Source organism: Mastigoproctus giganteus, chromosome 10 (genome assembly GCF_048544385.1).
Source record: "Mastigoproctus giganteus isolate SK-2022 chromosome 10, ASM4854438v1, whole genome shotgun sequence".
NCBI classification, from domain to species: Eukaryota; Metazoa; Arthropoda; class Arachnida; order Uropygi; family Thelyphonidae; genus Mastigoproctus; species Mastigoproctus giganteus.
In genome coordinates this window covers 144,121,991-144,137,771 of record NC_143584.1, presented here as the reverse complement: position 1 = coordinate 144,137,771, position 15,781 = coordinate 144,121,991, and the positions used below count along the sequence as shown (strand labels likewise).

General features: G+C 35.2%; 1 protein-coding gene across 1 annotated transcript in view; it reads right to left on the bottom strand.

Annotated features, from left to right (window-relative positions):
• The window catches only part of LOC150079334 (methylmalonyl-CoA mutase, mitochondrial-like), a 253,034-nt gene that overhangs the window by 80,032 nt on the left and 157,221 nt on the right, over positions 1-15,781 (bottom strand). The window contains exon 8 of the mRNA XM_090383601.1: positions 9,826-9,957. Within this exon, the coding sequence (XP_090239727.1) occupies positions 9,826-9,957 (132 nt within the window). The remainder of the gene's footprint in view (positions 1-9,825; positions 9,958-15,781) is intronic.

The window sequence follows — 15,781 nt, the reverse complement described above, 5'->3', positions numbered from 1 at the left end:
ATTAACACCTTCAAGTATTTCTTTGCTTTTTTTTTTTTTCTCTTTATGAACACCCCAAACACGAGAGGTATTAGAACCTATAGTACTTAGTACCGTGAATGGGTTGGAGGTTGAGAAGACGAAAGAAGATATTTGTTGACATTAGACTTGAACTTCTGTAGACTGCAATATTCGGGAAATATGTATGAAGGAAGGTTATTCCAGAAAATGGCAGTTGAATGAATAAAGGAGGAAGATGAAAAATTGGTTCTGTGAGTTGGAAGTTGGACAGTAAATGGAAGTTGGCTGGTGGCGGCACGTGTTCAGACTGTTTTAAAAGAGAGAGAAGGAATTATAGAAGCCAATTCAGAAGAACAGTGCTAGTGGAAGTATCTGTAGAAAAGGCATGTAGCAGAAAAACATCGATGAGACAGAGAATGGAGAGGGTCTGTTAGAGGAGTCATTAATTAACCAAATTGCCCTCTTCTGAACGGAATCTAGAAGCCTGAGAGAGGTTTTGGGAGCACCGCCCCGGATGTGGGAACAATATTCCACGGTAGAGGGGATTTGCAATTTGTACAAGTGTACAGCTGTTTGGAAGAAAAGTAACGCCAACAGCGAAAGAGAAAACCAAATTTTTTAGAAGCAGAGGAAGCAATATTTGTAATGTGCCTGTGCCAAGAGAGACTTTTGGTAATCCCCAAAAGAGATATATCATATGCCTAGAAATCGGAGTGTCACCAAAGACAGACACAGGAACAGATGAATCCTTTATGCAAGATATAAGACAAGACTGAGTTTTACAACAATTGAAATCAAGTACATTGTCTCTGCCCCACTGGAGAATCATCTGGAGATGAACATTTCAGGAATTGGTAGCAGACATTTGAGAAATTGAAGCTGATTGAGCAGGGCGAGGTTTCTCAAACTGGAAAGTGGAATGTAATGTGCTATTATCAACAAAACTATGGATAGATTTCCGGTCAATGGAAGGTTATTAATATACAAGAGGAAAAGAGTGGGGGAAAAGAACTGAACCTTCGGGGACAACACCAGCATTAGTGGAGAAGTTAGAAGACAGAAAGCCAGCTACCATCACCCTCAGTGAGCGATCAGAGAGAAAACTGGATAACCAATTAAAAAAACCAGTTGGCAAACCATAAGATGGAAGCTTGTTTAAAAGAACTTTATGCTAAACATGATCGAAAGCCTTTGACATGTCAAAAGCAACTCTTGTGTTTCACCAACCATTTCCATTGAATTTGTCAGCAAATGGGTAACATAAGCCAGAATATCAACAGTGAATCGACACTGATGGAATCCAGGTGCCTCCATAGCCAGATGGGAAGGAGCAGCAGTGTGTAGCACATGCTTCTTGATTAGAACGGGGTTCGAGCCCGTCACCACCAAATATGGAGGATGTGGAAAGGTCAGGGAATGACCACTGCATATCCCGGAGCAATATGGCCTTAGTTGCTAATGCTCCTAAAAACCAAAAACAACAACGACAGAATCCATGCTGGCGATTGTTGATCAGACGGAAGGTTTCTAGATAGTTTAAGAGTTGGCGGTTAATTGATTTCTCCATTACTTTAGAAAGAGTAGAAGTAATTGTAATGGGACGATAACTGGATGGGAGGGATTTGTCACCCTTTTTAGGAACTGGCTGGGTGTGAGCAAATTTCCAAGCAGAAGGAAAAACACGTTTGGAATAAGAAAGTGAAAAAAGGCGAAAAATAGGAGTAAGTTCAGGAGCACAGGTTTTGAGAACAAATGGAGAAATACCATCAGGACCTGGAGATTTCTCAGCATTAAGATTTATCAAAATCCTTCTGATATCCTTTTGACAGAACACTACGGAAGGGAGGCATTAAATGGAATGTGTTGGGAATGGTGAGAGGTGTTTTACCAAGATCATTAATACATGAATTGGAAGAAAAATGGGATGCTAGCAGGTCAGCTTTATCCTTGGCTGAAGTGACAACAGAACCATCTGGTTTTGAGAGAGGTGGGAGCAGAGATGGGTAAAAGTAGCATCCAATAGCTTTGGCAAGAGACCAGAATGCTCGGCCACCATTAGGGCAAGTAGCAAGTTTTCTACTCTTAGCCTGTTTAAAATACAGTTTGGAATGATTAACAATTGCTTTACAATTGTTGCGAGCTTTGGTGTAGGCAGAAAATGAAACTGAAGAATTGTAAACAAGCCAATTATGATATGCAACATTCTTCTCTTGAACTGCCTTAGCACATTTATTGGAAAACCAAGGTTTAGATAAAGGGCAAGATTTTAAAGTGGAGTGTGGAATAAAGGATTCCATTCCTACAAGAATAATTTCACTGACACGATCTGAGCAAACGTTAACATTAGAAGTTTTGAAACAGTAATCCAACCAAGGAAAAGAAGAAAAGAAATCTCACAGGTCATCCCATTTTGCATTCTTGTAATGCCAAACAACACGAGGTTGGGAATAGCCATGAGATAAAGGCTCCATTGGAGAAGAGACAATCACCAAGTTGTGATCTGAGGTGCCTAAAGGACCACTCACTTCGACAGTGTACTTAGAAAGATTGTTTGTGAGAAAAAGATGAAGCATGTTGACTGTATGGATAGGATTGTCCTGTATTCTTGTAGGTAAATGAACATTCTAATGCTGATGCTGACGATGCATCAGCATCGTCAGCATCTCAACCAGCTGGGTCTGTGTGACTAGAAAACAGAAGCCAGCTGGATTTGTGAACATTAAAATCACCAAGGAAAATTATCTCACTGTTAGGAAAGTTGGACTGGAGAAAGTCAAGTTGCAAAGAGAGGAAGTCAGAGAGCTCCAAGTGATTAATGGAGTTGGGAGAACGGTAGAGACAACAGATGAATTTGACACAATGAGGTAGTATGACACAATGAATTTGACACAATGAGGTAGTATGACACAATGAATTTGACACAATGAAATTTTAAGCCAGAGAAGATCAAAAAGAGGAGATTCCAAATTACCAAGTCTCTGACAGGGAATATCGGAATGGTCATATGCACAAGTACCACCTGTGAGGTAAAAGGAATCATATAGCGAATAATTTGGGCAACTGAGATGAGCAGTAGTTGAATCAACTGATAACTGAGATTCTGTCAGAAAAAAGCACATTGGGTTTGGCAGATTAAGTGGAAATGGACATCATTGAGATTAGAAATGAGACCACATATATTTGTAAAATGAACTAGGAAGTGTTTAGGAGGTTTAGATCTTTTCACAGCTAAGTTTGCTCTATTAGTTTGACAATTCATGGTATATTCAGTAGTAAGAAAAAGTGGGGGGGGGGGGGAGACATGCTGTATGAAGTTGTTGTTGTCGTTGTTGTTGTTTGGTTTTTAGGAGCATTAGCAACTTAAGGCCATATCGCTCCAGGATATGCGGTGGTCATTCCCTGACCTTTCCACATCCTCCGTATTTGGTGGTGACAGGCTCGAACCCCGGTCTAATCAAGAAGCGTGTGCTACGCACTGTTGCTCCTTCCCACCTGGCTACGGAGGTGCCCATGTGTATGAAGTAATGAAATTTTTGGATATGGCAAACACAGTAAGAATATACTCAGATCCTTAATATAACATGGCCAACAATGCTCCCTGCATACACACTACTTGGACTCCCTCCAGTCACTATCTGGCAGAGTAGAGGTAGCAAGATTATACACTAGCTGATCCGGAAGCTTCCTAGAGAGTTACCAATAGGTTCGGTCCGGTGTACTAACTAGCGGCCGGCCTGCGAACACCATTTTAGAGTTATATCCTTAAAATGTAAGGAAGTTTAGATCTTGCCATGTCATTCATCATAACTTCAAAGGACATCAAACATACTGCATGATGGAAGAGATATGGGGAGGGTTGACTGGAACTTTGCTCTGGACACTAAACATGGATTCGATCACTTCAAGCCTCCAATAGCAAAGTGGTGGTATTGCACTTGTTAATGGGAGGCATCTACCACCTAGTAGTGCTTAACAATGATGACAATCCTTTTTCTTTTTTTCGTGTACACTAACGTTTACAAAAATAGGTTACTAATTGTGAAATTGTTGATTCATTTGGTATTAAAGAATCAAGATATTTTGCTTAAAATTTGGTTTTGATATTCATATATGATTTTGAACAAAACCATTGTTTGACTATAAAAGATGTTCAAAGGAAATATGTTATGAGTGTTTCCCCTAGAACAATTTGGTGTGGATGAGTCTGTGTAACCTAACAATCACTATTCTGCATGCACATGTAGTATTGCCACCAATTTTGTTTTGTAAGAATTGCTTAAGCTTATATCAAAACAAGAGAAATAAACAATTTCTGAATAGCAAAACTGACTTATGCCACTTTATTTTAATTTTCACATGAAATGAGAAGATAAAAAAACTAATTAGAAAATAATGAAACTTTAATAGAAAAAATATTTAATATTTTTGAATAAAATATAAAGGAAACCACAACATAACTAAATTCTGTCTGATGACATTTAAATCTATTCTTCTTTACTTAAGTCTCAAGACCCCTCATCCTCTGTTTCCTCAACGGGTGTGCAACACAGAAGGAATAAATGGCAAGGATTTCTTAATATTCTTTTCCTTAAACTTTGTGACAGGTTATTTTGTTGTACATAATTTTTCATTTGCAATAAGTGAAATTTTATTTAACTTTTCAATTGAAAAGCTAACCAAAGTTTTCTTTTAAATTCCAAGTCTCAAACTTTGTAAAATCTTAAAGAGTCTCCTTTTACAGAGTTTCAAAAGGCTGATTTTTTCCATATCAAATCCATTGCATCTTTAACCAGTTGACTGAAAAAGTTTTCGTTCTCCCCCAACTAGTGATGCTCTTTTCTATGGTGTTACAGAAGAAAACTCTTCTGGGTTCACCTACAGTTAAATTTTTTTGTGATAAACAGAAGTCATCTTCTCTATTTTAATACACTGTTCATAGATGCCCAACCAGTAAAACTACATTTGAGATAATATGAATATTATCACCCTCGAGGTTATTCAAAGTAGCAATAATGAATTTAAAATTTTTAAAATTGGAAACGAACTACAGTTTCCAATACTGTAAACATAATCTGGCAGACTTACACCACCCTTTCTGAATAGTTTCTAATTTCCATTCAGTATGATAACGAGCATTGCTTGCTGTGGTCACTCATGGAACTAATGACTTAATTTAAATAATGCAAAATAAAAGGAAGTAAGGTAAAAAATATGTAGATGGGTGCAAGTCATTTTTTAAAAACTGATGATTTACAACCATTCTGATTTTTACTGTTCAGTTATGAAGTATAGTTTTTAAGTATTGTTATGATACTTCGCAATTCTTGTAAGTACAGGCAGTTCTCGCTTTACGAGTTCCTGGGTTCATGAGTTTTTTTTTTTTTTTTTCAAAGTATCAACAAAATCGAAAATATGAACATTAATTGCAAAAAATGAATGTTAAACATTCGTAAATACAGCATTTCAAACCACGCGCGTAGCTATACAATACAGTGTACCCAGCTTTACGATATTAATCTGTTCCAGAGACACCATCATATCGTGAAAATATCGTAATGTGTACCCAATAACACGTTGTTTTTTGGTAATTCTTTCCACAACCTCAGAAGTTGAAATTTTCGCTATGTAACTCTCTAAAAGGTCATTTTTATAGTGTAAATTGTATTAGTTACCAATTCAAATCAATAAGATGCACTACACTTTCATCATTATCATATGTTCTATTATAAGAACCAATTTTGAATGTCTTTGCGACATTTTTCTAAAGCACATTTCTGGAGGTCACGACCATAAAACAATAAAAACAATTTGCACTTTCCGGTTTATTGGGCTTTTCTGTTACTGCAAGCAATTATAAACGGGTAGTAAACTTGATGTTATTGCATTTGTGAAAATACCTATAGTTGGAATTGTGTGGTTTTTTGCGTTATTATGGTGAAATGTGTTTCCCCTTTACTGAAATCTTCAATCGTATAAAAAACCTAAATAAAATTTCAGAATCTTCTCTTCATTCTTTTTTTAAGCTTCGTAAACTTGTTACTCCGTGCAAATCATGTTAGTTGCAATTTTTGTTTTCCATTAAAAAATTCTTATGCATCTATTGAAATTTATAAAGAAAATAGAAGATTACCTTGGAAACAAACACCTCTCAAAGCATTTCTGAAGAAGACAACTACTTGTGCAACAAATCAATGAGTGCTGAGCCAATAATAAGTGATCAACGAGTGTGTATTTAGTCGATAATGAAGAATAAACATCTTTTAAAATTTGTAAGTCATAAATAATTTCTTTATTATTATAATTTGCTTGACTTTACAGGCTACATTTTAATTTATTGGATAAATCAATCATTGTTTAAACAAACTAATTAGCTAACTAATTTCATTGTTGAGAATGTAACCCCTATTTTTAACATTATGTCTATGGGATTTAATTCCTGCTTTACAAGTTAATTCGTTCCTAGCGTGCACGTGCTAGGAATGAATTAACTTGTAAAGTCGAGAACTACCTGTAGTTTTCTGTATTTATTATCATAATCTATTATGCATTATCAGAGCCATTCTTGAATATGGTTATCCATGATTATACCCTCACAGTTCGCATCTACAAAGGCATTTCATATCACTCAGAAGGCCTAAAGATGTTTCGAATGAGTGATTTTATAACATTAACCAGAATCAAATAAATTAATTTTTAATTATAAAATTGATAACTGAATGATACCTATATGAATGATATGAACTGAATGATAACTTTCAGCTAATTCAGGGAGTGTTTTAACCAGTTTAGTAACAAGTTATATAATATGTTGCATGGATACACAAATTCAATGCATGTATACAGTTTATTGATATATGGGATAAAATTCAATTAAGAACACTGAGGGGTTTCTTTTCTATTTTTTAATTATTTTTGATAAAAAATCAAAAACTGAAATAATGAAAATATTATGGGATATGCAAGAAAGCTTATCACCAGGAATTGAATTGACAGAATAAATTAAAACTACTGAATATTAAAATGTAACTTATTTTTTTTGAACAAATAAGAAATAAATGATGTAAGCAATTTAAAAATGCTAGACAGTTTATATTTGAAATATTGCTTGCAGTCTAATAAACTGGTCAGCATCAACTTCCACCCTGAAATAATTTCAACAGTTTCTCACAGGAAATATGTTCGAAAACTAAGATATGCGCTTAAAAAATTCTCATCACCCTTAGTTTACAAATATCATAGATTAATGGCCAAAAGCCACAACCTATAGTTGGTTTAATTATCTTTACCATCTATTTTATCTATTTTTTTTTTTTCTAGAATATTCAGGAGCTTTCTAGAACATTCAAGAATGCTCCAGAACATTCTAGAACATTTTTACATGTGAAAGAAAGGTCAGGATGTTAATGGAAGGTTCTAGAAATTTTGAAGGAGTTCTTTAGAAACATTATGAGCCTTCTAGAAACTTCTCTACCAGTATATAAGCAAGGTGCAGAACCCACTTGGTTCTGCAACTTGCTTGGTGCAGAACCAAGTGAGTTCTGCACCAAGCAAGCATTTTCGTATTTCAAGAAGTATGTGATTTGATTTGATTTTGATTTTATTGGCATAAAAACGACTACGGTTATACTGCACCAAGAAAATATTAAAATATCAACAAAAATAAATTCTGGTAACCTTTAAAAAGGTTACCAGAATTTATTTGACGAGGTAACCTTTAAAAAGGTTACCTCATCAAATTGTTATTTATATATATATATATATATATATAAGGCAGTATAAGTTTAAAAGAAAATTATCCAATTTATATATGTGTATATATATTAATAGCTTGTAAAAACTTAAAAACTGCTGACACGTGGTCGTTGTCTGATAAAATCTGACTGAGTGTATAAGGCTCAGTCGGATGAGTAAAAGCGGTAAAATATATATTGCGAACATGGGTAAAATTAACGCAATCTATTCAGAAGTATGTGTTTCAGAGAGCAAGCGGTGACCAAAGTGTAGTGAATTAGTGTTTATAAACGATTATTATGTGCATAAGTGTAAATCGTGAACTATGTTTAAATTACAAAAAAAAAAAAAAAAAAAATCTAAAATTTGTTAATTGTGTTCTTATGTGCGCACATCTCAACCATACATGAAATATGTTGCATTCTTGCCAAAATAAGTCTGATAGCTTTTGCTACATTTGTGGAGAAGTGTATTAAATTTGAAGCAGAAGTCACTCTCACAACTTGTGAGAAAAGCCTATGAACTTTATTTTGGATGTAAGGTCAGAGATCAAGATAAAGCATATGTACTCCAAAGATTTCCTGTAGCTTATGTTCAATGATATTAACAGGCTGGCTTAGATGTAGTCATAAATTGATGACTTTTGCTGTTCAGGTGATATGGCAGGAACATCAAGACCTAAACAATTGTTACTTTTGCATGACCAATATTTCTAGTTTTTCTAGGAAATCCAAGCATAAAGTAGAGTATCCCAACATACCTTCTGCTCTAAGGCCAGTTCTTTACAATGGTCCAATGCTAGTACCAAAGCCACCAGAAAGTTATGCACTTGATGCTGATTCAGAATTGGAAAAGGAGGCTCCAGAAGATGCAGAACCCAGAACAAGTTTGTTGTTTATTTTTTTTGGTTTTTAGGAGCATTAGCAACTAAGGCCATATTGCTCCAGGATATGCAGTGGTCATTCCTTAACCTTTCCGCATCCTCCGTATTTGGTGGCCCAGAACAAGTACAGGTCCAGAATTTTCAACTCTTGATACTGCATAACTTCATATAATCACTCAGGCAAGAATGAACGATTTGGTCAGAGATTTGGACCTCTCCAAAACCAAGACTCAATCACTAGGATCATGGCTTCAGCAGTGGAATCTTCTTGAAAAGGCTGTAAAGGTGTCTTTGGGCAAGAGGTAATCTAATGTAATGACCTATTACTCCATGGATGGTGGTTTGGTTTATTGAAACAATGTCCATGAATTAATGAAAGAGGTACATCTGGAGCACGTCCTCAAGTAGTGGAGGCTTTTCATTGATTCATCCAAGGTCATTATGAAAGCAGTTTTACTCCTTAATGAAAATAAGTATCCATCTATACCATTGGCCCAAAGCTTCATTTCCTACATTTCCATTTAGACTTTTTTTCCTGAAAACTTGGGAGCAATCTCCAATGAACATGGTGAAATGTTTCACCAAGATATATAATGTTTCACCAAGATTTTTTCATAAGGGAAAAAATACCAGGGAAAATACCAGGTAATCTTGTATGGGAGACACCAATGGACAATATAAAAGGACAACTATAAAATAAGTGTTTTGTTATATAGTTTTGTAAATAGAATACAGTTAATAGACCCATTGTTCAATATTTAGTACTGTATATAACATTTTGTTAAAATATATGAAATATTTTTTAGTTAGAAACTTAGTTTTTAACTTTAATCCTTTCTCCCTTAAAATTGGTGAGTGTTATAGTAATATGGTTGCCATATTTGAATTGAGCCACGTCAAATCTACAAGAATCACCTTAAATTTTAACAGGGAGCTAAAAAATGTGAAGGGTTCCCCCCCCCCCAACCAGTGCAACTAGCCTTCCCAACAGAATGTTGTGTATCTGTGATGTACTTGTTAATTCCAATTTTGAAATTTCATTTAACTATTTCTTATCAATAATTCACAGGCACTTCTCTTTAAAATTAGCACTGAATTTTCTAATTTCTTATTGATATTTCTTATCAATAATTCACAGGCACTTCTCTTTAAAATTAACACTGGATTTTCTAATTTGGGCTAATTATGATAAATCATTGAAATTTATTTACCTGTTCGGTAAGCGACCAGCCTGAGGTCTGCGAGTGAGTTCTGAGCATCATGGACTTTGTATTTTTGGGATTAAAGTGCTCTTTTATAAGATGAGCCCAAAGCCTACGAGCTGCCCTCATTTTAGCAATTTCCTAGAGGTTATAGAAACCCAACACACTTATTGTATTATGAACATTATAAGTGAATTTCTTTCACATAAAAAAAAAAAAAAAAATTAAACAGAGCATATACTCAAAATTAGCTATGAGAATTAAACAAATTAAAACTAATTTTACATAAGAAAGAAATCAAGACTTGGGCTGGGGCATTATAAACTTAATCTTGAGTGTTAATATTAATAAAATGCTCAATTTATTTTAAATGAATATTTCTGAATAGATTGGCAAGTGTATTCCAAAACATAAGCTAGTATTTGTATAGTTTATAGCATAGTATTTGTAAGCAATGAAGGTTTTTTTTGCCAAGGCTCTCCTAGATTTATATCAGCAATATGTAAATTCTGTCTTCAAAACTTATATGTTGTCTTATGTAAGGTGGCCATCTAAACATTAGTTCAACTCCACCATGGTTCTCTGTGATGATATACAAAACTCTGTACAATTGCCAGAAATTAGTGTAGTGCTATGTTTGCATAGTGTGCATGTTGTTATGCTGTTTCTGGTCACTTAGCTACCCGGAAGCAGTCACCAGGAAGGCTGTTTCCCAGTACCTGTCCACACCATGACTACACGCACACTAAACTAAATTTTATTATTACCAGCACCATAGGAGGAAGCACAAGTTGTATGAGTGCAGCAGTCTCATACAATCATGCACAGTGGTGAATGTGAACAGTTACGGTACTCAGGAAGCCCAAATCTGGGTATGAGCAAGTGAAAGGGACAAGGTATTCTTGTATTGATTACGGCCTCCAGGGTTACCCCTATATACCATGTAGCATCTGTAGGTTATTTATAGCCAGCAAGTGTGTGTAAATGTGTGTGTGTGTAAGTATATGTGTGTGTTGTGATGGTTGTTGTTTGCCGGCCCTGGAGTCTTAGCAGCCGAGAGGCAGAGGGAGCAAGCTACCTGCATCCCGACTCCCGTCCCTAGCCACGTGGAGGCGCTCCAGGAACTACTATATAATTACACTTATTGGAACCAGAAAAGAAAGGTTCGGGAAGGAGAAAAGTTGGAGAAAAGAGACAAGAAAAGTAACAGTAATAAATAGAAATAAAACTAGTAGAGAAACTTCAGTCCCTCTAAGGAGGAGCAATCTTAGAGGGACAAAAAAAAAGAAAAAAAAAAATCCTAAACAGGAGTATAGATAAGAGCCCTAACTAGCAAGGAAGATAGCCCAATCAACTCTGCTAGTAGGGAAAAGAACAGAAGGAATTAGATGCTTATAGTAAATAAATTAAATCAATAAGTTATATATAAAACCATAATATGTACAATTGCATCAACTTGAAGCAACCAACAAGCCCAATTTCACAAGCACAAAAGAGAATTACGGCGACTAAAACTTAGTCATGATTAAAGAAAATACATCAACTAAAAGGTGATTGGAAAAATCAATTAAAGCTTCTGAAAGCAGGCAACCACTCAAGAAATAACAACAAAAGAATAGCTACTATATACAATTAAAGGTAATAACAGAATCAATCAATTTAACTGATATTACTAATTGTAATAATCAAATAGACCAACAAAAACTTAATTTATCACCACAAGAAGTGAAATAATAATTCTACTAAATTAAAACAAGAGAGAGGATGAGTGCTAAGGCAATAACAAAAGAATTAACTTAGTGTACTTAAAGTGATCACTCACATTTGGAGTGAAAATTTTTAAATGGTATAATACAAAATTGTGAACAATACAATTAACATAAACACTCAGAAACACTTCTGAAGACTTCAATAAGGAGACCGCAACAACCAACAACGCTACAACAAAGGTATAGTCCACCAGCTGGAGCAATCCACCAAACAAAACTTAAACTATACTAGCATCTACTACAAAGTAGATGCTAGTTCGCCATTAAAAGGCACAATAGAGAATGTATTAATTACCACAACAGAGTGTTTAAGCAAGTGAAAATGAATATACAGTAGAGTTACACTAAATTATTAATTTATGAAACTTTACATATGCAATTATAATGCAATTCCATAAATGAAAGTAGCCACACTTTTGGTGGCTCAATAAAACAAATTCTAAATATTGTTTGCCATACATCTTTGGGATTCTGAGTGAAAGGGTTAAAGGTTTGTTGTTGGTGTTGGGTTTAATGAACAAGGGCTACTGATACCAAATTGTGCCTGTTCATAATTTATCTACAAGCAGCATAAAGGGTTAAAGGGTTCTTGATTGTTTTTAAATAAGGAGGGGAGGAACATGTCTTTTAACACAAAGTTTGATTTTGAGAGCTCCAAATTTCATGATACTGTAAGTGTAAATTTAGATTTTAAATAAGCATAGCACCTTGACATAGATAAGAAAAGTTTTCATATATTTCTGCAATATATTTAAGCTCCAACTACACTGAACTTTCAATACAGTCTTCTTATTAACTAATCATTAAAATACACATTAAAATTTTATATATATATATGATAAATTTATATATATATTACTTTAATTCTAAGATGCATATGTTGATAATAAAATACTGAATTGATACTAAAATGTAGCACTAATGCCATTGCATTGCAAATGGGCTCCCTACACATATAATGTTGCTTACATACAGGTTCTTTCAAGTAAAAAAGCATCAAAGTCTATGATTCTTATCTTTAGATTTAGACTTATTTGTTATCTGGATCCTTTTTGTTATAGTTCCTCAAATAGGCCTCTGGGTTGGGTAAATTCATATTGTGATTTTAAATGTTTCTCACCAACCATGTATTAAAATAAAACACGGAAACTGGAATTTTAAAAAACTATATGTTTACTACTATATATTTACAATTAAAATAACTTTAAAACTAAAAAGGATAAAATACATAAAATATATATATACATTGAATAAAATACATTAAAATATCGGGTTAAGAGAGATAAAACCGACCATAGCTTTCAAAGGCTCCTGCCTTCTTCTTCAGCGGTAGCTTCCTTGTACTGCAGTGCATCTTAAGCACCAGCAGGTTCACGGTCTAAATCACGTGTTTCATCGCCACGTGTTCTATTCTCCTGTGTACTGGGACTGGAAGCGGCTCGGGGAACGTGTCATATGAAATTGTTCATCCCTTCTGAGGATCGTAGCCTCAAAGAGGGGATGAATCCGCAAACACTTGTCTCTATTAATGTTCTCTGTCGAATTAATCCGCAAACTCTCGAGCCACTTGCGGTCCCAGAACCTATGCGCCCGATCAGTGATGATAGCTTCGTCTGGGGAGATCTGGTGTTGCTTCTCCCAAAAATGCTCAGCCACGTCGGACTTACCGTAATCTGCATTCCTTATTGCCTTAGTGTGCTCCCCCAGACGTTCTTTGAGATGGCACTTTGTTTCCCCTACATAACATTCCCCACAATCCGGGCATTTAATACTATACATGACCCCACTAGCATTCTCTTTTTGAATGGGGTCTTTTACTTGTGAAATGATTGTGTGCAGCTTCCGGCCTGGAATCTGCACACAACGTGTCTGATAATTTCTTAGTACCCTAGTTATATGCTCAGTTAAGCCCGGATAGTAGGGAATGTATGCAGTGGCTATTGGAGTGAAGAGTTCGCCTCTCCTCTGATTTTCTCCAATATACTTTTGTGTAATCCTCTGGGGGTAGTCACACTTTGTAAGATCTGCCGTGACACGTTCATATTCTTCTTTCCTATCCTCGGAGGTACTACAGCACAATTTTTCCCTGTCTATTAACGCTCTGACCATACTGTTCCTATGATGATTGTTCTGGGCAGAATTATAGTGAGTACTGGCCTTTACACATCGGTTTCCTGTAGACTTTAGTTTTTAATTGTTGGCAAAATTCCTTCTTCCTGTACCTCCGAGGTAAACTGTATGAATGGGGAGAAGCCATTTAAAAAATTCAACACTTCATTTTCACTTCCCTTTTGAATAACTGAGAATGTATCATCCACATATCTCTTCCATGGGTGCATAGGAAGATCTCGACCATTAAATATTCTAGCCTCGAGCTCCTCCATAACTAGATTGGCTATAATCGCACTAAGGGAGCCCATAGCTGTACCATTAACCTGCTTATACATAATATTACCAAAAATCATGGTGGTGCTTGAGAGGCATAGTTCTATACTTTTGCAAATATCTTCTAAGTTTAATTGCATTCTACTACTCAAGGTGGTATCATTCTGTAAGGCCATGTGTGCGCAAAGTACCCCATGGTGATGGGAATACACGTAAAAAGCGATGTCACATCGAAAGATATCATAGCTTCATTTTCTTCTATGTGCTGACTTCTTATGAAGCGCACAAAATCTTTACTATCTTTGAAGCTGAATTCGGAAGTTCCTACTAATGGAGACAGTATTTTGGCCAGGAAACCAGACAAGGCATATGTGGGATTGCCAATAAATGAAACTATAGGTCTAAGTGGTACACCCCCTTTGTGTGTTTTTGGTAAGCCATAAAATCTCGGTATCTGGCTCCCTGTAGCGTGTAATATCCAATACTGCTCTTTGGAAATTTTGTTGGACTTTAGCCAACTCTGAACCATTCTATTTACCTGATGTTCCAAATTCATCAATGGGCTTTTTTGAATAACCTTATAAGTTGTTTGATCATTCAATAGATCTAACGCTTTACCTTGGGAGAAGCAACACCAGATCTCCCCGGACGAAGCTATCATCACTGATCGGGCGCATTGGTTCTGGGACCGCAAGTGGCTCGAGAGTTTGCGGATTAATTCGACAGAGAACATTAATAGAGACAAATGTTTGTGGATTCATCCCCTCTTTGAGGCTACGATCCTCAGAAGGGATGAACAATTTCATATGACACGTTCCCGAGCCACTTCTGGTCCCAGTACACAGGAGAATAGAACACGTGGCGATGAAACACGTGATTCAGACCGTAAACCTGCTGGTACTTAAGATGCACTGCAGTACAAGGAAGCTACTGCTGAAGAAGACGGCAGGGGCCTTTGAAAGCGACAGTTGGTTTTATCGCTCTTAACCCGGTATTTTAATGTATTTTATTCGATGTATATATATATTTTATGTATTTTATCCTTTTTAGTTGTAAAGTTATTTTAATTGTAAATATATAGTAGTAAACATATAGTTTTTTAAAATTCCAGTTTCCGTGTTTTATTTTAATATGTGGTTGGTGAGAAATGTTTAAAATCACAATACCTTTTTGTTATATTTGAGCTGAAATTTTTGAATTTGATGTTAAAATTGGACTAAGTATTACAGTTTAGATTTTTATATGATGCCAAAATTTAAAATCTGTCTAATCAATTATTTTTGCTTTTTTTCTTCAACTGGAAAATTGAAGAAAAGGTCTTAGCATGTTTGTTAAGACCTTTTCTTCATGAGGAAACATGAAACAGATTTCCCTCTACAGCTGGCTGTTGGAAAGTAATTTGTGTCATGCACAGAAGAGCGAACATCACATATAATAAAATACTGATATTTTTAGACTAAATCAAGGACAGAAGATAACTCTGTCACTGTGAAAAAAAGTAGTTAATTAGACAAATTTTAAATTTAGAAATCATAAAAGCTAAGCTACACTCTTGTGCAATAATAATAAATGCCAACAGCCATTTATTATTAGTGAACAAATGGTGTCTGAAATTTTACTATGTTAGCACTGTGATAAATTAATATTAGATATATGTAAAAAGTACTCAGGATATAAAAATTTGACCAATAATGCAATTAAATTCCATGAAGCTAAACACATGTATATCATTTAGATTTTATATCTAAATCTGTCTGTTCTAAAAACATAATTTCCAAACTGAAGATGGAGAACAACTTTCCAGTTTGAGG